We start from the raw sequence: 24,156 nt of genomic DNA on the forward strand, positions 1-24,156 counted from the left end.
TATCATTAAAAAATGCCAATGCATAAGCGAGAGAAAACTTTGGGATCACCTTACATTCCAAACCTTAGATTTTCTATGAGCACTCGCTCGTATTTCTCAAGTAGGTGAAACAGAATTTTGCCAATTGGCTATATTTCTCCAGTTATCCGTAGCTGATCTCATCTTTTGAAGGTGTTTCCTCAGGAGAGCAATCTGTTGCTTTTCTTTTCTTCTCCGAATGATAAATTGTTCGAATCTATACAGGAATCTCCAAGTGCTATTCTAATTTAGAGATTTCTTAGATGAGTAATTTTCCAATATTCTTCAAGAGTTTTGGGTAAAAAAATAAACAAAGGATTTGAACCAGATCTGTCCTTAAGATTCCTCTTAGCAATCGTTGACCTTTTTGTTATTTAGAATGCCTCTAGGTGCCCTGGTTAGCATCCATATTAACCATAGGATTTTATGGTTTGCTGGGAACAAAATCTCTTCTTGGCGAACCATAAATTCTACGCTTTAATTAATGTTCAACGTGAAAGAATGCTAAATAAAGCAGTTTGTAAAAATTACATAAAAATTCTATAAATGTTCATTAAAGTAAAGAAGTTTGTCTTTATTAAAAAAAAAGGTAAAAAAAAGGTATAATGGATTTTAAAATAGAAAAATAAAAATTTAATTTAATTGTTTATTGGCTAAAAGCAATTCTTATTTTTTTAAGTGTAAGTTACTTTTAATACGTGTAACAAGATCTTCAACTGATATTAAAGATAATTTTATACGCCATTTCTTAAATATTTATGACAGAACATTCCATTAAAAGACTTCATATTAAAGTGGTGCCATCAAGAAAAAGAAAAATGGCTCCCTATTTTTATTTATTATAATTTTTAGTTTTTATAATATTTTTATATAATTTTATAAGTTTTGTATTTTTTTATATATGTCTTTTCCTTCCTAATTTTAAATTAATACATGATATTATAAGTTATTCATCTCTATGTTCTAAAAGTTTACGCAATTATTATTGTACCTGATTCTACAGAAAATCTGAATGGATATTAATTTGTTAACTTGCATTCTAAAGATACTTTGTTTTCATAGAATTTTTTGTCTCATCGACTAAAATGTCATAAAATAAAAATTAAATAAATCAAAGACAATATGTCATAATTATTACAAATTCTGTTAATAATTTAAGTAATAGCTATAAAAAAAAACAATTAAACGGATAAGTTAATAACAAAATTGAATCAATTAGAGGAAATTTGGTTTTTACGATTCGGTGCCAAATAAAAGAAAAATATTACAACAATGTGCAATTAAAAATTAAAATTAAGCCAAAGAATTCAGAATGGGAGGAAGTTTGTTTTAAATTTCTTTTATATTATTATTTTGGTATATGTAAGAATAATTAAATAATTTTATTCAAAGAAATCAATACCTTGAGTAGTATTGCTAAACATCCCACCCACATATTTTCTGCAATTTTATGTATTGTTTGGAAGTCATTATTATGGGAATACTTATTTTAATGTAATTACATATTTGTGTGATTATTATTTTTACGTATTTAATTATAAGTTGTACTATTGATGTTTGCTGTTCGGTGTTCCTATTAATTTGTATATGTTTTCATTCATCTGATTTTAAAGACAAACAACAGAAATTTATATTAAGTGCCACAACATTTGTTATTTAAAATATTTAAACTGAATGCTGATCCTTTTGGATAAAGTATTAATATGGTTAGCACATATAATTTTGATGAGTTAGAATAAACTTCATCGTTTTTAAAGCAGCTGATAGAAGAATTAATCGTTAATAAGGTTTCATTCTCAACACAAATGTAATCGTGTGTAATTCGATAAAATTGTGTGAATAGAAAAGTGAAGTCTAAATCAGGAAGCCTTCTTATCTGCTAATTTTTTTATTGCTGAATAATTGCACAAATAAGCTAAAACAAAAAATAATTGTCTGAACTTCGATATTCCTCAGCCTAAGTATGCCTAGCAGATTACCTTCATTTCATCAGGCCCTTATGCATCATTTTACTTCATGATATGATACATTCCATCTAAGCTTAAACGGTTGGTGACTCTGTATCCGCAGTCAAAAGGGGGATGATCCACAATCAAAACAGATAGGAAAGTGAAACTTTGCAACCCGTAAGTTCCCTTCAAGGTTTACAATTCCAAATAAAAGGGGAATTTGAGACTAATTCTTGCAAAGCTGGGTGTACTCTAACATAAGTTATAAATGATCAACTAACATTAAATAATTTGTTAATAATGTAACTAGTCAGTTGATCTTCGACTAGGTTTGACATTCAATCTCTTTATTGGTTTGAGAATAATTTTGACAGATCATCTAACAATTCAAAATCAAACTAACATATTATTTGTTGATAAAATAATCTGTTATGTTTTTGTAGTATGCAGTCTTCTGTTGATGAGCAAATAGAAATTGAAAAGTTTATTTACAATTTAAAAACAGTTGTACAAATATATATATACGAAAGTAGGTTTCAGGCTGCAGCCCCCACGGGATAGCTGATTGGTTTAAAACTGTGGCCACTCAGCGATGTACATTTATGAGCAAATTGAAAAGCATTCGTAATGAACTTGAATTTGCTAAACCAAAAAGCTGTCAAAAAGCAACTAATAGAGTTGCTAGGGATTCGCATGCTCAGATGCAAAAACAGTTCGGGTCCTGGCCTCATTCCATTTGCAACTCGTCAGATGTGAAGTGAGCACCTTCGTGTGCATCAATGCATATTTTTGGTACATTGACAGACAAAGATGTATTTTACTTCCTCTTACTTTATTGATTACGAAATAAATCTTTTAAAATACTTCAAAATTTGTGTTTAAAAATTGTTTCATTCTTTTTTTTTTTTTTTTTTTCTAAGAAGTAACTAAAAGGTGGATATTTTAGAAGTAAAGAAAATTGACGTACCAAATTAAAAATATTAATTTTTGTAAAAAAGTTAGAACATTGAATTTATTTTTAAATACTAAGTACAAAGAACAATAATCAAACAAAAGAAGCTTAAAATAATTTTAACGTCTGATTAAAAAAAAGAAAAGAAGTTATTTGGAATCAAAAGTAGTTTAATGAAAGAACTAATAAACTAAAATTTCCTCCAAATAATGAAAATTATTTCATTTTATGTGCTATGATAGTTTATAAAATTGCAAATTGAATGAATAAAGCTTTGTAATTTCAATATTTTGCATAATTCTTTTCTATGGTTATTAGAGCTAGATTAGAGTCTGTTGTGCTATGTTAGTTGGAAGGTACATATAATGTTATTTACCTTAAACTGAGGATTTTTTCCGGCTGAAACGGGAATGATAAAAATATAAAGCGTAACGATTAAAACTAAAAAGTAAGTAGTGCAGTCTAAATCGAACCCGAAGGCCCTGGTGCATTGCATTTTACCCATTAAAACTCGGTACCTACGCCATGGCGTTAATCTTTGAGTGAGTGTAGATCCTGATAGTATATACTACTACTGTGTACTACTTCACTCTATTGAAGATGTTGATGTATTTGTTGGTTGATAGCCTTGCCCCATATGGGGTTGGGAGCTGATAATCTCCTTGTTTGCCAACGCTGAATGTGAGCGAACTCTCGAAATCACCTGTGTTTGTTACAAAATAAAGCATCTATGATGAAAATAAAATGACAGATGATTTTAGTACGGGATCTATCAGTCTATTAAATTATAGTAACAGAAAAACAAATAGTTAATAAATTATCAAATGATTCCATAGTAACTATCCATAGATATTCAAATAAACTATATCATATCCAAAGATAAAACGGCAAGAAAAAACTAATACTAGTATTTCTGAATCTGTCGGAGGCTAGTTAGTATGTATTTGGAAAATCAATGTTACAAAAGAAGCTTTTAATTTGGTGAAAAATTATGTAAGTTAAAAGTATTAAAAATACTTTATATATACATATATTTTTATATTCTGAAATATTCCTTTATATTATTTCTAAACTTTAAATAAATTTGCTTCACCGAATTTTAAATTTGCCGAATTCAAATCAGTTAAGGAATAGTAACATATCTTAGTCCTTTAGCCGGAAAAGCTTTCTCACGACCAAGTATATTCATAAAACTTTGACTTCTAAAAAAAAATATAAAGGTTTTTGTGAAAGAGTGTTACTGATATACGGAGATCGAAGTAAATGATCCTGTAAATTCGACGTTAGTTTAATATTTATTAATTGCATGCATTGCTAAACACAATAAGTTTTTCTCTACAAAATCAGCTTAAGAATTTTGTAAAGTAATTTACAGTTTCATTAAACCTTTATAATAAAAAAGACAGAACATTTGCGCTGAAATGGTTATTTAAAAAATTACTAAAATTGAAACCAAGCTTTCTTGCATACAACAAAATTTTTTGTCTATAACAAGTCTGAGACTGATATTATTAAGATTTACGCTTTTACTGCGCTATTGATGGTTTAAGATATATTTTTATTTTGGATTGAAATTCTTAATAGTCTCATAATTCATATAGTCATCTTCTAATATGACAAACCAATCACTCATCATTCTTCTTTCTGTTGAATATGTTGTAATATGAAATTTCTAACAGTTAATTGTAATCAAAAGATGAATGAAAAATTATTTACTTTAATTTTCTTTTTTGTAAGCGGTATTAAATTTAGGGTTTATCGAATGTTGTGGTACTGACAGTATAATAGGTTTTACTTCTTTTTTTAGCATTAGTAATTTCTGACTAATTCAACAAAATAAAATATGTACAGAAACTGTAATATAACATATACCCTTTATTTATTGTATATATATAAATATATATCATTAAAATTTCGTATCTTCTACAAACATAAAATTTAAATATCTAGGGGAAATAAAAATCTATTGTTTGTAAAGACCAGTTTGCTGTTCAATATTGGGTCTATATTTTTGCCATTAGCAATGTTGCTATTTAAAAATAAAGCTAAGAATCATTTTTAAATATTTAAAGACCAATTATGAGCTTATTTGCTCTACATACATACTTTTTTATTTTTACTACACATCACTTTGGTTTTTATGACTTAATTGTAATAGTTTGAAGTTCGTTGTATCCTGAACTATTTGTGTGATCGTGAACATGGACCTTTCTTTTAATTATCTTAGGTTTCCTGCTAAAATATGCCACTACGTGGTTGTGTGGTGCTGCTTTTTAGCGGTCAATAATTTGAAATAATCTCAAAAATCAAATAATGATATAACAAGATTCAATTATATAGTGTTCTATAAAGTTTATTTCTAGAAAATGATCATATTAGATACCATTTAATGTAACAATTAATAATAGGATCTTTATTTCAAATTGAAATAATATTCTATCTTGCCGTTTGAAGTGTATTTTTAAATTAATAAATAAATTAGTTTTCATAAGTAGACTGTAATTTTGTAAGTCTTCCAAGAAATTTTTATGTTTTCTTACATATAAACGAACAGTTGCGATTGGGCCAAATTTTCGAAATTCCATTTTTAACATAAGGTACTTTTTTGGAGTCCTTTATCTAAGGAAAAAGTCAGGTATGGCATTCAACCAGTTAAGCGTGTTTGACGTGTATATACGTCAAACCAAATCTCTATTACGGTGCTCGACGTGTATACTTGAAAAATATAAAACTGCCATTAACAATAAAAACTCGAAATTTTAAAAAATACAATAATAATATTATTTGGTGGGATGTTTCCTTAATCTTACCAATAGAACTGCTAAGTATGTTATTTTATACGGAGGGAGGTGGTGGGAGTCAGCCAAATGATAAGTGATTGGTACATGTTTGGTCTCCGCATTAGAGATTGGGAATTACACACACAAATAAAAGCTCTCAATTCTTGTGCAATGCCGTTTTTACCTTAGATAGAGGTTCAGACCTCAGTAAGAGCATGATTTCATTTTGCACAGAATTCAAAGCTCTTTTCTTCCTTGTAAAAGCTCTTGCGTCTCTAGTTAACTAGCCAATGCATATGTGAAGCAGTGCAAGATTTTGAAATGCACAGAATGCTCTGTAATCTCAAGCCCTGGGGCTCTGGAGATTGCAGAAAAAGTGCTTGCAGGGACTATTACGACGTTGTAAACTTTTGGTAGTTTTGCCCTGCGTTCGACGTGTATACACGTCATTGTCTGATTTTAATTCCGCACACTGTGGGGGGTTTTTTAAACTAAATTCCATGCTTAACTGGTTAAACGACTTTTTCCCAAGTAGACTTAGCTTATAACTTTTACATTCATTTCCAACTTTCATTTTCAGCAAAATTTATGCACTCATGTAACATTTTTTTACTTTTTATCCAAACATTGCACTGAAGGCGCAAATAAAAGTCGGTGTGCAACCCCCAAAAAATTCACTGAAATAACAGTTTAGAGAAGGCCTGTGCAACCTGTGGTGCGATATTGAATTACAAATCTAATAACGTACCAGAGTACTAACAATTTATTTTAACTTATAATCTTCTTTTAACTGAGTAATTCCTTTATAAATAAAAACAAATGTGTATTACAGCTTTAAGATAAATATTTTACTTATATCTATCATTACTTAAAACAGTATTAAACAATTTAAAAAATCTTATCCATTCGCATTATTGTATAATATCGGTAATATTCTGATATTTCCCATATTGTAAGCGACTGAAAATTGTTGCGTCGTGTCTCCGCTTTAGAGACAATACAGTATAGTGGACATTAAGCTTTTAAATTTTCAATTTAATCTCCTCTTAGGTAGGGATGCGCAATTCCTATAGAAGTATTGATACATAGCTACTGCAAGAAACAAAAATTATGTCAATACTAGCCACGAAAGTAATTATAGGAAGCAACAATGGAAGCACATATAATAATAATAAAAAAATACATAATACGCATGCGCATATATATATATATATGCCTTATACACAGGGTGATCCATTTAAAACGCACCAATCGCTAATAAATTTTTGGGAAAGCGGAAATCTGGAAAAACCTACGAAGTAAACTATGTTTTTTTGTCTAGTTTTCAAATTTTCCACCCCCGATGCTCCTCAATTCAGTTTGAGAGAAATTATACCTCTATTTACAAGACGTTTCCTCAAACATTGGGGGTCACCTGTCAGCGGAATTGTTGATTAACTGGAAATAATTTAACATCTATATGGAAAGTGATGATCTTTCACTGTCCTGTCCTCTTTTCGAATTCGTTGGCTCTCATCTGTATTAGTTGTTCATATTCCATGATTTAATCCGTGATGATATGCTCTGTATGAGCTGCATTTTATCTTCACACTTATTTTTAACATAATCATAACTTTCAGATTCATCTTAAAGAAGTGTAACCAGCAATTCAACTCAGTTGAGCAGCCGCGCCACGCTTTGATGACTATATTGGTACACGTCAACATCACACTTATCAAAAAATACCCAAGGAGCCTTTTCATTTCATTCAATAATCTTCAGTCAGTTCCCCAGCAATGTTCTCTCCTTACAGAGACTTGCCAATTCTTGTATTTTAGAGAGGAATAAAATTAAATCTGCCCTCTAAATTGAACCAGTTTTGAACACTAAAAAACGAATGATAAGGTTTTTCGGCCCAAATTAATTATAGATTATTCACTACTGTTAGAATTTAGTTTCTGCCAAAATTGTTTCGGTCGAATGTATGGATTTGCAATTCCAAAATTTGCAAGAGAAGTATCATTATTGATATTGCAACGATAATATTGGAACAAACCTACAGATATCATCAAAAAAATTACTGAACCATCACATGAGAAAACGCCATGTTCCTTTTTCTTAAAACTGATAGAAAATAGTGCGACTCATCTGTTGCTTCCAGAAATTTTTCTCCACAATGACGCGAAAGCTGCCTAACCACCACTCCTCTCCACAATTAGTGCCCTTAACTAAATGGAAAAATCTTAGGAGTATAAGTTGGGCATACGAGCGTTGCGTTTAGTAGATAAAACCGTTCTGAGCAATATGAAATTTAAAGAAAAAAAAAAAAGTCCTCTAGTCCTTTTGAAGTATTATTTCCGATTGAGATTTTCAACTCTTACGGTTTTCATTTCCAGTTCCGTGGTGGTAAACAACCGGTAAAAATGTCTGTGCCTTCTACGATTTTTTATTTTATTTTGTTCATACAAACACAGACATTTGCAAAAACTACTTCATTGCCATGATAGCAACACTATCCTTACCTTAATTAAATTGACCCCCCAAAAATTAATTAATTAAAAAATTAATTTTTTCCCCTATACCAGGGGTCGGCAACCTATTTCAAGTAGAGAGCCATTTCTCCTTAAATAATTTTAGTAAATCTTACCAAGAGCCGCAAGGATGATAGTGTAAAAATCTCTGTAGATCATTTGTGTTCACAAATTATAATTTGATATATTCAATTATTTGATGATATTCAATAACATTTAAATGTTTTATGTATTTATTTTCACATATTACAAAGTAAATAAACAAATAAATAATAACTAAACCTGTATTTGAATGAAAATGGCGGCACTCCTATATATTACGTACTGTATTTTAATATAATTCTATTCAATTTCAAACCTATCTCATTTAAAATTATTTTTGAAAAAATATCTTTACTTTAATAAATGAAATTTTCATTTGTTTCAATAAAATTGAAATATACAATTTATTTTGGACAGGCTGAAGAGCCACAAAATTTGGATGAAAGAGCCGCATGCGGCTCGCGAGCCGCGGGTTGCCGACCCCTGCCCTATACTATACAGGGTGTTTATTTTAAGACGGCTCAAATGCATTTCATGCTTAAACGGTTAATCTGAGCAAAAAATGGTAGAGGAAAAATTTGTTGCCCGTCACCTCTAGTTTCAGAATATGTGACTTAATTTTAGATTCCTGCTCGCGTACGCGGCTGACGCGCGACCAAAAGTGAGGGTAGGCAGTTGACCCCCATTTTCATATACACAGTTTTAAAGAGTATAAAAAGTAGTGAAAGAAACCGGAAACCGCAATTCGATATCTTCAAAATTACAGGTGCTAGGCCATTTCAAAATCTGTTATTTATTAATCATATTTCAATTTTTTAACTTGTTATCAAAGAGAAAGAAGATAGGTCATTTTTATGTATTTTTTCATCCCCTTTCTACTAAAAATATTGCCAAGGCGGTAATGCCAGTATTTTTCTTAATATCGGGAAATTAGTCGTTTTCCGAGTGATTTTTCTAGAAAAAATCAAATGTTAAGAGCTTTAGATGTTCTCAAGCATACATAAAATGGCTAAAAATTAATATTACATCTGTTACAAACAAGAAGGTTTAATAATTTTTTGGTAATTTTGGGAGAGTTGCGTTTAATTACCAAAAAAATTGGAAACCTCCTGCCACATATTTAAGTGATCTTTCAATATCTTTCATGTAAAGGATCAAACTTATTCCTTAATTTATCAAATAATGCACTTTACTCAACTTTTGAAGCATGTACTGTGTCTTAAAAGATGCCTCCTCTGGCTCGCAAGCCAGGTTAGCCAGGAGGTTATTATCTGAGGAGGCACCTTTGAAGGCCCATTAGATGCTTCACAAGAAAAATCACTCGGAAAACGACTAATTTCCCGATATTAAGAAAAATAATGGCATTACCGCCTTGGCAATATTTTTAGTAGAAAGGGGATGAAAAAATACATAAAAATGACCTATCTTCTTTCTCTTTGATAACAAGTTAAAAAATTGAAATATGATTAATAAATAACAGATTTTGAAATGGCCTAGCACCTTTAATTTTGAAGATATCGAATTGCGGTTTCCGGTTTCTTTCACTACTTTTAATACTCTTTAAAACTGTGTATTAAAACTATCCGGTAGGACAGTTGTATAAGGGTTGACCATCAAAAACTGCACGAAAAAGTGTAACGTTGAAAAACACCCAACTTTGACAATTTTTTTTCTATTTTTCTATAAAAGATAAAATTCCCAAACTTTCTTTAAATCTTACTCCGAACCCTCCTTTATAACTGTAATTTTTTTGCAACCACCCAGATCTAATAGGTTTCGAGAGAAAAGTTGCCGAAAATGAGCAAAAACGGCTTTTTCAAAAAATGTTCTTGTTCTTGTTCTTCTTGTTGTTGTTGTTGTTCTTGTTCTTGTTACCTTTTTTGTAAACAACGTAGCGCCTAAACGCGTGAACCGATTTTCATGAATGAGGTGTCATTCGATTGGGAATTTTATGTAGATGTGCCTTTTGGGGGTCTCGGCCCTGTACATCGAATGGGAGAGGAGTTAGCCCCCTTTATGTAAGGCCCCCTCCAAAATTATTATTACTGATTACTCTGTAAATCTTGGCCCGATTTTGATAAAATTTGGTAGGATGATAGGGTTAGGGCTCCCCTACCTAACAATAAAGCGACGATCTGCTCTTACACTTGTTAAGGGGAAGTATAGCAATCGTTTCAAATTATCGACACGTGAACCGATTTTCATGAATGAAGTGTCATTCGAATCGAAATTTTGTACAGATTTGTACTTTAAAAGTCTCGACGCTATGCCTCATAAGGAGGGGAGTTCGCCCCACCCAAATAAGGCCCTTTCTAAAACTATTATTACCAATATTTCTACAAAGCTTAACCCGATTTTGATAAAATTTAGCACGAAGAAGTGATTAAAGCTCCTCTACGTGGCTGTGAAGTGCCATCATGCTCTTACACCTACTAAGAGGAAGTACTGCAATCGTTAAAATTATCAATGAGTGAACCGATTTACATCAATGAATTGTCGTTCGATTCAAAATCTTTGCCTTTTAGGGAGAAGTACTGTAATCGCAGTTTATTTTTCTTGCTCCTCTTAAAAGGAAGTACTAAATCGCAGTTTAATTTTGCTATTTACGTACAAATACCTTCCTATTTTATTCAAAACGCTTTCTCAAAAAAATGGTTATTGAGGATGGTTTGGGGACCGCAACTATAACCATTCTTTAAAAAGATCTCTCCAGTGGTAGTTACGGTTCCGATTTAACACCTTATCAGGTTATAATGATAGAATAGCTTATTCCAAATTTTAAAAAAATCTGTAAAGCAGACGTAACTTAGCTAATAGACAAAAAGGAAAATCTATCCAAAAGGTACAAAAATCTCCTTAACAAAAACTTACAGTTTAAAAAGTTAAGTATAAGGGTTGATTAAACGCCAAAAGGTACACAAATCAGCAAGTACCCAACATTTCATTAATACTTCATTGATATTATTTAAGTAATTTTACCGCATTAATTTTCATTAATATTTTTTAAGAATTTATTAGATGTCACAGACCCTTATGCTGGCCAGTTCATTCATAATAGTTATAATTGTGATAAAATGTATATTATATCTTCGTATAAATAGGTACTTTATTTTAACTCTATTCCAAATTATTCTTCTGATTTCTCTTTAATGTGCCCTTTATTCTGAAGTTGTCACATATACATGCATGTTAAATTAGAAAAAGACAAATTTAGAGTCGGCTACTGTTTCAATTTGAATCACGGAGGATTTAAAACAATATTTCAGTCTTGAATTCGTCTTACCGAAATATTCGTGAGGACAAATAACACACAGTTAATAACAAGTAGATTATTCAACATTATTTATTCATTTCTCAATTGTAATTTAATTTAGTTCCCCTAATTTTACTTATAGTAAAATACTGGAATAATTAGCTGTCCTAAAAATATGCATATCTTATTTACTTTATATTACATATATACAACATTGTGGGAAGAACATCTAGATTGAGAATGTAATTGAAGAAAACTATATTATTTGCGATAAAGCCAGATAATTATTACCTATTATTATAAACGTTTGACTACTACATAAAATAACAATTACTTTAATAGAAGAATGAACTTAAACCGACGATTTTTATTTAAAAATAAAAATAAATAAATAAAATCATTGATGTATGTTGGTGTAAGCAATTTTTAAAAAAATTTATGAATTTTTTAGCCTCATATTTTTTTATTTATTATAACGTATTCTTTTTCACCTGTAATCAATAGTTTGATTATTATAGATAAATAGATATTTCAGTCAATCTAAGTTAAATGGTGTGCTACTTGAACAAATATTTTGTAGATGAAAATGGCCAGCATAAGGGTCTGTGACATCTAATAAATTCTTAAAAAATATTAATGAAAATTAATGCGGTAAAATTACTTAAATAATATCAATGAAGTATTAATGAAATGTTGGGTACTTGCTGATTTGTGTACCTTTTGGCGTTTAATCAACCCTTATACTTAACTTTTTAAACTGTAAGTTTTTGTTAAGGAGTATGAAAATGGGGGTCAACTGCGAACCCTCACTTTTGGTCGCGCGTCAGCCGCGTATGCGCGCTGGAATCTGAAATCAAGTCCCATATTCTGAAACTAGAGGTGACGGACAACAAATTTTTCCTCTACCATTTTTTGCTCAGATCAAACGTTTAAGCATGAAATGCATTTGAGCCGTCTTAAAATGAACAGTACGATATATGTATATAAAATATGATTGACTCTTGATCTTTCAAGTAAAACCTAAGATCATTTTGAACCATAAAAATAACGCACAAATCCGACAGGTCTTTAAAGGTCTAATAAGGTGGTAGTAGAAAAAAAAAAAAAAATTACACAAGAGATCATTTATGGTTTTCCTTCAAATTCAGAATTTCAGCTAAGATTTTATCACCAATTTTATACAGTGGTAAAATTATTGTTTACCACAGTCACCATTTCCAAGACCACAATAACAATAAATAAATAAATAGTCACCATTTGGTGATTGTGAAACTTCACTAACATAAAACAGGTACGATGATGAAAAGATTAGGCAGGATACTGGGTCAGGCTGGAAAAATTAAATAATGTGAGAACAATCGTGTTACTAGTGTTTTTTTACGACACTCTCTCTCACCCCAAAACGTAGGAAGTATGCGATCGTATATAATTTTTGATTTGAATCCCAGAAATACACGTTTTGAGTCCCTAAAGTCCAAAAGAATGGTATTTAAAACTACGGGTGTGAATGTGAACACCAGCTCAGGATAAAAAGTGCAAAAACTCCAATTTTATAATGCTAATGCGAATATCCTTGGTAAACTAAGATAGCGATGAAAATCCCTCAACCCAACATACCATTTACGGAATGAATATTTCTTAACATTCTTGAATTCGGCTCCAGGGAGAACGCACAATAAGTCTGAAACTTTTTTTTTTTTTTTTTAAAAAAAAAAACATTTCCAGGAAAATTTGATTGAGTGCCTTTTATGACTTCTAAAGAGTCTTATTATTTTATTTTTAGTGATTATGTTATCCTGTCGTTACTGACATAACCAGGTGTAAATGAATTGCTAAAATTCCACGTTTCGAGGAATTTGGTTTGATTCGAAGAATTTGTCGATTGTTTTAAAATTTTGTTTTCCCTGTTTTCCTTAAAAACCAATCGAGCTGATCTCTTTAAACTTTGTGATTAGAAAAATATTTTTAGAAAATACTTTTCTTGCAGTTGAATTTAGAACCCTTCGAAATTGGCGTCCAGTGCAGCCGCCCCCTTCCCATGGCTCTATTTTAAGTAAATATTAAATTTCAGTGATTGAACCACACATCTGAACAAAGAACTTGATTTAAGCGTTTTTCAATGATGTGAAAAACATTTTTAAAAACCTGCAGTCAACTAAACAAAGTTCAAAATACATTGCGTATAGTACGTTGGTCAATCTTTTAACACCTTCGCGAATATCTCTAAAAAATTATAAACACCTCTCAGGGGACATCACGTTTAACACACTTTTTGATCGTAATATCGAACCTCACCAAATCAAACTAAAAATAAAAAGAATTTATTTTTTTTAACATTAATAATGAATCCGCGCAGGATATTATCATAATTGTCGCTGGTAATGGTAGAGAATATGGAGAGTTAGTAAAGAATGTTCTATAAAAACTAAATTATCCATTTTTTATTGTTTTAGTCCTCCACGTATGTGGTGTACTGTGACAAATTATCGAAATCATGTTTTCATGAGAAATACATGTTTGCAAATGATACTTATCGCAAGATGCGATTGTTTCCTTTTGTATGATTCAAGGTGTGTAAATCTATATGTGGACCCGATTCCTAAAAATCGAAAAGGAGAGAAACTTAAATTAATTACTCCGTTTAATACTAATATTGCAGTTGGTACCAGGACGAAATCCCTCAACTGATTTTAGATGTACTAGTTTCTGGGAGTAAGGAGTGGAAAATCAATGAATATGGTTCTTTGATTAAGAGTGAGAAAGGTGAGAAGAAGCCTGCCATCTAACCCAATCATAAATATTAGCAATAAATTTTGAACTGTAATCCCCATTCTAGTGTGATATTCCTACCATTGTTTACACAATTAATTGCTGATTTACTTGTTGCTTACTTCTGGTCTTAATTTTATTAAAACCTGTATTTTAGAACTGCAGTAGGAGACAGGTTTTTTTAAGCGTTCCCAACCAGATTTTTTCTTAATTCTGAATAGTTAAGTTTGTAAGTACTATTGACAGTTTTTTTTTAAATATAGAATTTGAGGACTAGAACTATTATGTGATTAATTTTTAATCCAAATAAGTGCACAAATAAATTTACTTCTTATTTGTTACTATAGTAAGATTTCGATAATTTTAATTTAAAAGGGATGTTTACCTACCTACATAATACCTGTATGTGCTGTAACCACTAGGTAGGTTTTTGAAAGGAATTCTTTTCAGTTCAAGTAATTATCGCAAGATGCGATTGTTTCCTTTTGTATATTTTTCAAGTGATTTTTCATTATTTAAAAAACTAGAAAAACGTTAATTACTTAATTTTTGCGTGGGAAAAACAAATTCCGTAGAACGTCGATCTCAAACATTGTGGTAATTTTGTTTTTGTTTTATTTATCGATATTGTAATTTTGGCATCGATAAGTATTACAAGGCTATATCTCTACCTGCATCTAATGGTTCTTTACCCTGTGTCTACAATATCTGAACCCTAACCAGTTCGAAGTCCCTGTCCCTTCCTCCTCCTGCATCGGTGTGATTCTATTAGTATTCTAAATTACCATTGTAGGCTAAGTTGCTTACATTGGGCGTAGTAAATTTAGTGTTCACAAGTTCAGCCAGTAATTTCTTTAAACATCACATCATTTGAACATTTAGAGCTTATAATAATTTATAACTTAATTCATCTGATTACTCATTCAGATGACAATGGTTTCTACTACAGAAATATAGTGAGTCCATATTCGTAAAAGCTTTGATCTTAAATGGTTATGATTTGATATTGAGATTTTAACAGTTGCAGTAAAATATTTTTTTAACTTACATATTGCATAGGCAAAATTAAATGCTTTTTTTAAATTAATAAATTACTCAAACTTTCAATTAAAACATACACAAAAATGCCTGCTGAATAAGTTCATTTTTTGATTGTTAATCATTTGTATAATTTTGTTGACGTCGATGTCATAAAATTTTTTGGAAATTATGTAAGGCTTAATTAAACAGGTAGACTGAAGCTGAAGATTTTGCTGAGAGTGTCATGCCACGTACCAAGCGACGACTTGCTGCAGAAATGGGACCTGAGGATGATGATAGGCATTTCAGCAAGCGATTAAGGAATATTGCTTCGAGGTATGTTATTTAATTCTTGAGGAGTCTCGCCCTATAAAAGGAAGAAGTATTCATTATGGTTTTTAAAAGAAACAATCTGTAAATAAATTAGCTTAAATTTAGTTTGAATGTAAGACAGAAGCTAATTTTAAAAAAGTTTGCAGCAGTTTTTGGTTTACAGTTTGTATTATTACTTAAGTTGAATGCTCTATAAATATATATAGAGATTTTTTTCTTTTTTGTTTCAATTCTTGTGTGAATGTTGATATAATTTCAATTTGGATAAAAGTTACTTTAAATGTCTTGTAACCTAAACCGCTGCTTTATTTAGGCATATTTAGCTTGGTTGCAGCACATTTGTTCAATAGGAAATCTAATTTTTTTCTTTTTAATGTTCAGTCATTTTCAAAAATTTCAAATCTATTGAGTAGGTTGTTTTATAACGTTTTTCACAGATTGACGTAATTGATTGTAAAACTTACAAGTAAATATTACAGTTACTTAAGTATCTACAAGCTATTGAAGAGTTATCAATTCTCCCATGCTTTATGCAGAAGTAATATAATTTCAATCGAAAAACATGGAAATTCATGTTTCCTAAGAACTTAAGTGTATGTAGTGTGTGTTCCATTCTAATCTTGAGTCCGAGGATAAGTACTTCCTATCTACAAAATCATTGGGCCTTTTACTGTACGTAGTGTGTCGTAAAAAAAGGAGGAAAATGAATGACTTACATAAATTTATTGAAAAGTATGTTTTTTTTATATTAAAGGAAAATGTGAGATAGTTCTAGTTTCTCCACTGGATGATTGCTCTTACATGACTTTACAGATGAACTGAGCCAGTAAGATCAAATTTACTTGTTAAAACATTTGTGGTAGTTGTACATGTTACTACAATAATTAGGCGAAAAAAAAGAAGATTTTGTTATTCAATAGTTGCAACATCTGAGTAATTCTGCTTTAACAGATTCTTCAGGATGAATCCGAGTTTTTTTTAAGTTTTTTTTTTTTAATTAAGAAAATACATTCATTATTCAACAAGGCATTATATCTACAAAGATGTATTTCAAAATTCCTGATGAAATCTGAAAGATGGATTACTTCCGAATTAAAAAAGAATAATAAATACAATTTGAAGAAGTTTTTTATGACATAGGAGAGTTAATAAAGCAGAACTGGGCGGTTGGAGCTTTAAAATAAACTGAAATTACTAGTTACATAATTTGGCAAGCCATTTCTATTGTGAACAGATTCATATAGGCAAAATATAAAAAAAAATATTAAAATTAAAATGAACGTTTTAGGATTTGCGTAGTAAAGAAGGATACATATGTATCTACATGTCGCTGCGTTTGTCATACCTGAAAGTACCGTGCTTTCCTTGAACCGAACTCTGTAAAAGAAGAAGGATCTTCTGTGAAATTTAATTCTCCATTACGAAAACTGAATCACACTGATAAATACTAGTTTTGACGATTATTTTTTACAAGAGATACACCGCAAAGGTCGTTTGTAACCTTTTCCCAGCTATGGTTCTCTCTTTTCGATTTATCTATCTTCCTAATTACCATACTTTCTTCCCAAACCTCATCAATTCGCCTGAACCTTTGGTTTAGTGATCAGGTTTCTCTGCTAAAAATAACGTCAGGTCTCAGAGCAGTCTGTACATACGGATCTGAAAGCCTGATCGCTATACACTTCATAATTTTGTTTTATTCCCCCAAAACTGTCATTTTCTTCACTTTCACTTGTTTGCCTTCAACATCAACTGATAGAAAGCTTGGAGAAATTAGGAACCAAAACTATGAAAGTTGGAAACTGCATCAAATCTATAGCTTCCTAATCAAGGGTGGAAGCGCCAAACGTTTTCTTCAGAGCAATATTGTGTTAGTCTTATTTTTATTAACTCGAAGTCATTACCTCTCGCTTTAATATTCAATTTTTTTTTTTTTTTTAGCAATCAGCCATCTTCCTATGAAGTTTATATATTTTCTTCATACGCCATGATGTGGAATAGTTTCTAACTTCAACTTACAAATTTTTACATAGCAGACAAACAAAGCGGTTACATGCACCCGTTATCAGAATCAAAAGATATAATCCAATTGCAATTACGATCCCTTAGGAAGCTGCAATGCTTTTCTGTAAAGTTTGACTAGCTTTAGTGGGTATACATTTCTTTTATAGTCCTGGCCTAGAAATCGTACCTAAGGAGGTCTTAAAATATTAATCGTTAAATAGTACTTTCTCATTTTTCTTGCGTCTACCGGAAATAAATCTGTTACGGACTCTTAACTGAAATCTCCTAGATTTCTTTCTAAGTTGGGAGACTGACCATTCTACCGAACTTTTTAAGCAAACTCTTGCCTCTGTTTTAAAGGCTGATATGTAGCGCTTACTCATCAGCTTTCTGACATAACTTCTTCTGTCAGCACTTCTTTTATAGAGACATTCTCGCAATCCATGAATAATTCTGCTGGAATACCATCTAACTTTGTTCCAAACGTAAAATTTGCTGTGAATGATAAAACCAGTGTTATTATCTGAACCTAACCAGATGTTTAACCAAGTATTATTTTTATTAAATCTAAAGTCTTTAACTCTCGCTCTTTTTTCAGCAATCAACCATCTTCCTATGAAGTTTATATATTTTCCTCAGATGCCATGATGTGAAAGCTATTTAACAGTAACCAATTTTTCTAGTTACATATTGACTATAAAATAACAAAAGTAAACTATTTCACCACTGCTACACCACATCACTTATGATGATAATTTTAAGCTGCCTCCTCACCACCCGAAATCTCTGTTCGCGAGCAGTAGGACTTATAGGAAATTTTAGCAACAGACCACAGGATTTTATGCAAATTTTGGTTGTAAATTTTTCTTTACCTTTTTTCAACCAAATAACTGAAAATAATAATCGTATATTCATCAGCATTACATGAATATGTAGATTCGTTTTTCACAACTAATAATTTTGCTTACAATAGAATTTCACCTGTTTTTAGAATACTTTCGGAAATACTCAGAACACTTTCTTATAAATCGATTTATTTTCTTAAATTCTAAGCAAGACAGGCCGTCAATAACATTTACAAGTCACAACGGTACCGGCTCCTCTTTGAATCTGAAACTTAATTTGCCTAAAAAAAATTCAGGTGTTTAAAAAATAATACAAAATTTAAAAAATACGATTTTTTCAATAACTAATTACTCTAGCTATAATTTTTCACAGGTTTTCCTTGAGGAGTAGTTTAGAGTTTAATTACTTCCTTTTAGCATTATTTTTTTTCTTGGTGACTTTTTTTTCAACTTGCTCTTTAATTTTCGGTGATTTGGCTTCTTTTATATTTTAGAAAATTTTCACTGTTCTATTCTCTTGAAACTTTCATCATGTTTCTGCTTTCAATACCGAAAAGAATTAAATTTGCACATGAGTGTGTTAGAACGTCATGGAAAACAAATATTAAAAATAAGATGAAATTTGTGATTGTTGTTGAATTTATGAATAGAGTGAGAATTCAGAATGATGAGTGTGCGTTATAAGTTTAGTCCACATTTGTCCTTTTTTTCTTTTTTTTAAATGAGTTTAAACTTTTATTATAAAATTGACATACTATAGTTAGAAAACATAATGATGAAATGTAACAGTAAAGAAAAGTAACCTTGCTTAACCAAAGCCCACATAAACCCCAGTGAAGGAAATTCACTCAACAGTAATCATCTTGGTGATGACGAATCTCGCGAATATTATTGCAGAGTGGTAACGGTCCTATGAGATGCTACTCGTGATTTTTCCTACTCAAGTAGGGAGATGCCTCCTAATCTGTTGAATTGGTTTTTTTAAATTGATAATCCCTAATTCAGGAGGCTGAATACATATTCGTCAAATGCCTCTCAAGAGTAGTGGATTGGAGCCGGAGAATAAGACTAGAGATTATGTCAGGCAGCAGAGTTTATATCTTTTTAGAGAAAGAGTGCATATCTGAAGGAGCTCTTAGGGAAAAGTGATGTATACGTGATTAAGAAGGGACAACCTCAGTTTAGCCTTTTGCATAGAATAGAAAGGCAGCTTGAACAAAAAAAAAAAAAGAAAAAAGGCGTGCTAAGGTACCCTATTAGGAGGAGCTATCAAGATTTTGAAAACGGCAGTGCTCCGTACTCCCAAAACCTTAAGACATTGAAGAGCCTTTAATTTAAAAAAAGGAAATGACCAATAGTTCCCACGCGGAGATTTCAATTTAGCGTTCAATAGCCTGTCTTTAAATTTTCCAGAGCCTCTTATATCTCATTGAACGACGATAGATATTTATACTGGAAGAACACTGCCCAGAGGGACACAGTTCATGAAAAAAGTTAAATGTGCAAGAAATAAGGGAAATTTGTATAGCTTTCTTGAATGGGAAGATCGTTGGAGCTTTCTAAGGCCGAGCAATCGGATTGGTATTCTCAAGTAGACGAATTGGATGAAGAGTTTATGTTAGGATTACGATGATTTTTCATGGAGGAGGAGGTGGACTTAAGTGCACTGAGGAAGTTCGGTCTCAAGAATTTATTTCGAGCAGTCTAAAGTTTTTTTTTCAGGAAGGAACTATTGTCCTCCAGATTCTTATGATATTATATGAATATATAATTATATTATAATTATCGGTTTAATTCGTAGTCCATTTAAAGAAAATTTTTTAATGATTTAAAATATTGTATTTAATACATTAAAACTGTCCGGTAGGACAGTTGTATAAGGATTGATCGTCAAAAAGTGCACGAAAAAGCGTAACGTTAAAAAACACCCAACTTTGACAATTTTTTTCTCTTTTTCTATAAAAGATAAAATTCCCAAATTTTCTTTAAAATATAGGGCAAACCCTCCTTTATAACTGAAATTTTTTTGCAACCCCCCAGACCTAATAGATTTCGAGAAAAAAGTTGCCGAAAATGAGCAAAAACGGCATTTTCAGAAATTGTTGTTGTTGTTGTTGTTGTTGTTGTTGTTGTTGTTGTTGTTGTTGTTGTTGTTGTTGTTGTTCTTCTTCTTCTTCTTCTTGTTGTTGTTACCTTTTTTGTAAACTACGTAGCGCCTAAACGCGAGAACCGATTTTCATGAATGAGGTGACATTCGATTCGGAATTTTATGTAGATGTGCCTTTTGGGGGTCTCGACGCTGTACACCGAATTAGAGAGGAGTTAGCCCCCTTTATGTAAGGCCCCCTTCAAAATTATTATTACTAATTACTCTGTAAATCTTAGCCCGATTTTGATAAAATTTGGTAGGATGATAGAGTTAGGGCTCCCCTACGTAAAATTAAAGCGGCGATCTGCTCTTACACTAGTTAAGGGGAAGTATAGCAATCGTTTCAAATTATCGACAAGTTAACTGATTTTCATGAATGAAGTGTCATTCGAATCGAAATTTTGTACAGATTTGCACTTTAAAAGTCTCGTCGCTACGCCTCATATGGAGGGGAGTTTGCCCCACCCAAGTAAGGCCGTTTCTAAAACTATTATTACCAATATTTCTATAACGCTTTGTCCGATTTTGATAAAATTTAGCACGAAGAAGTGATTAAAGCTCCTCTACATGGCTGTGAAGTGCCATCATGCTCTTACACCTACTAAGAGGAAGTACTGAAATCGTTAAAATTATCAATGGGTGAACCTATTTACATTAATGAATTGTCGTTCGATTCAAAATCTTTGCCTCTTTGCCTTTTAGGGAGAAGTACTGTAATCGCCCGTTTATTTTTCTTACTCCTCTTAAAAGGAAGGTCTGAAATCGCAGTTTAAATTTGCTTTTTACGTACAAATACCTTCCTATTTTATATAAAAAGGCTTTCTCAAAAAAATTGTTATTGAGGATGGCTTGGGGACCGCAACTATAATCATTCTTTAAAAAGATCTCTCCAGTGGTAGTTACGGTTCCTACTTAACACCTTATCAGGTTATAATGTTAGAATTGCTTATTCCAAATTTAAAAAAAACAGTAAAGCAGATATGTAACTTAGCAAAATAGACAAAAATGAAAATCTATCCAAAAGGTACAAAAATCTCCTTAACAAAAACTTACAGTTTAAAAAGTTAAGTATAAGGGTTGATTAAACGCCAAAAGGTACACAAATCAGCAAGTACCCAACATTTCATTCAAGCTTAGTTGATATAATTTAAGTAATTTTGCTGCATTAACTTTTCCTTCACATTTTTTAGAATTTATTAGATATCACAGAACCTTATGCTGGCCATTTTCATCTACAAAAAATTTGTTCAAGTAGCACTGTAGATTGACTGTAATATCTATTAATCTATAATAATCAAACTATTAATTACAGGTTAAAAAGAAAACGTTATAAAAAATAAAAAAAATTACGAGGCTACAAAATTTAAAAACTTTTTTAAAAAAATGCTTACACCAACATACATCAATGATTTCGATTATTTTATTTTTAATAAAAATCGTCTGTTTAAGTTCATTCTTCGATTAAAGTAATTGTTACTTTATGTAGTAGTCAAACGTTTATAATAATAGGTAATAATTATCTGGCTTTATAGAAAATAATATAGTTTTCTTCAATCACACTCTCAATGTAGCTGTTCTTCTCACAATGTTATATATATGTTATGTATTATAAAATAAATAAGTATTGCATACTTTTAGGACAGCTAATTATTCCAGTATTTTACTGTAAGTAAAATTAAATTACAATTGAGAAATGAATAATTGTTGTTGAATAATCTACTTGTTATTAACTGTGTGTTATTTGTGCTCACGAATATTTCGGTTAGACGAATTCAAGTCTGAAATATTGTTTTAAATCCTCCGTGATTCAAATTTAAACAGTAGCCGACTCTAACTTTGTCTTTTTCTACTTTAACATGCATGTATAAGATGTGACAACTTCAGAATAAAGGGCATATTAAAGAGAAATCAGAAGAATAATAATTATTTGGAATAGAGTTAAAATAAAGTACCTATTTAAAAACGAAGATATAATATACATTTTATCATAAGTATAACCAAATAATATTATGAACGAACAGGCCAGCATAAGGGTCTGTGACATCTAATAAATTCTAAAAAATGTGAAGGAAAAGTTAATGCAGCAAAATTACTTAAATTATATCAACTAAGCTTGAATGAAATGTTGGGTACTTGCTGATTTGTGTACCTTTTGGCGTTTAATCAACCCTTATACTTAACTTTTTAAACTGTAAGTTTTTGTTAAGGAGATTTAAATATATGTTTTTTTTTTTCGTTTTACAGCAATACTTACTCTCCAATGTTGTCAATTAGCTCTAAATTTTATAAATTGTCCTTGATGTTTTTAATGCAACTTCAAGGTATTGATGATTTAGGATTGTAGGAACGCTGTTATTAATCTACATCTAATTTTTTTTCTCTTTCTCTCTTTATTGCATTGATAAATAAATCATGGTCTGCGTTTCTGAGTAACATGACGTATTATTTTAAAGATTTTGCAGAAGAAACTTAGTAGATCAGAAAGGGAAGTTGTAGGTTTGCAGGATTTGGTAGTTGAAACTTTACATCTAAAGGAAAGGGCTCAGAGACAGATTTCTCTTTAAAAAAAAAACATTTTTTTCAGCAGGTAATAAGTAATTTAACCGTCCGTCTCTTGTGTGAATGAGTTCAGTGCTGAGCTTTACTTTTGTTTAAAATAAACAACCCTGATGTTAGATTTATCGGGGTCCAAAAAGATGGTAATGAATTTTTTACATCCATGTTGTAATAAGAACTATTAAAATTAATTTTCAAAAAATAAAATATTGAGAGGGTATTCGAATTAGAGTGAGGTGTAGTAAATTTAAAGTGAAGCTTGTTATTGTATTGTTGTTTTCCTCTCCATATATCTTAAAAACTGCCTTAAGGGGGAAAAAATTGAGAATTTACGAACGTGACTTTTTATTTAGTAAATATTAATAGTTTGCTGTCAAAAAGCTCGGTAAATATTATGCTCTTTGTTGATGTATTAAGTAAAGTAAAGTAATCGCCTATTTTTTCAGGCGGGGCTTAACGTCCAACTACCATTTACTTGGTGTCGTGGACGGAGGCGACTAGCAAAAGTACTTTACTATTTCTCATTTAACCATTAAATAAAATCCAAGGCCTAAAGACTGGGAATCGAACCCAGTACCACAATTCATATTAGCTTTGCAGGTCTCGCCTCTTAACCCGCTCGGCTACCGTGGCGCCTCTTGTTGACGTATTATTATTATTATTATGTTGTAAGTTTTTTTTTTTAATACATACATTTCAAGTAGCACCGCTGCAATACTGAAGAGGCTAGGTAATATAGCAATTTAGTTTAATTAATTAATAGATGGAAGGGATTATCTGTGATAGATCAGCTGAGTGCAGGGACCCAGTATTTAGGGCCGTCGGGTTTGATTCGAATGGGTGCTTCTGAAATATGCTTTTCTCAGGGGCTTTTTCGAGCTTTTTGTCCAAAGGCCGACAGCGCATTGACTAGGTGATGCTTTAGTTATGAAAAAAAAAAATGGAAAAGTCAAGTCCAGTTCCGGTGCTCCCGAGA

General features: G+C 31.1%; 1 protein-coding gene and 1 long non-coding RNA gene across 5 annotated transcripts in view; one reads left to right on the forward strand and one right to left on the reverse strand.

The window, feature by feature from the left end:
• Positions 1-2,907: 2,907 nt before the first annotated feature.
• Positions 2,908-24,156, forward strand: part of SCCRO4 (DCN1-like protein SCCRO4) — a 30,102-nt gene continuing 8,853 nt past the window's right edge. Inside the window, exons 1-2 of one of the 4 annotated variants that reach the window (XM_074138980.1) lie at positions 2,908-3,912; positions 15,504-15,629. In XM_074138980.1, coding sequence (XP_073995081.1) covers positions 15,538-15,629 — 92 coding nt within the window. In that variant the 5' untranslated portion in view covers positions 2,908-3,912; positions 15,504-15,537. Of the gene's footprint in view, positions 3,913-14,222; positions 14,268-14,985; positions 15,230-15,503; positions 15,630-24,156 lie in introns of those variants that run through there. The other 3 variants (XM_074139002.1, XM_074138991.1, XM_074138971.1) reach the window with 3 other exon arrangements.
• Positions 4,775-14,885, reverse strand: LOC141459673 (uncharacterized). The gene is made up of 2 exons (XR_012461573.1): positions 14,663-14,885; positions 4,775-6,791 (listed from the first exon to the last, which is right to left on the reverse strand). It is a non-coding gene; the product is annotated as an uncharacterized lncRNA (long non-coding RNA).

This window comes from Rhodnius prolixus, unplaced genomic scaffold, assembly GCF_049639745.1.
Source record: "Rhodnius prolixus isolate KJV_2025 unplaced genomic scaffold, Rpr scaffold_1, whole genome shotgun sequence".
Classification (NCBI taxonomy): Eukaryota; Metazoa; Arthropoda; class Insecta; order Hemiptera; family Reduviidae; genus Rhodnius; species Rhodnius prolixus.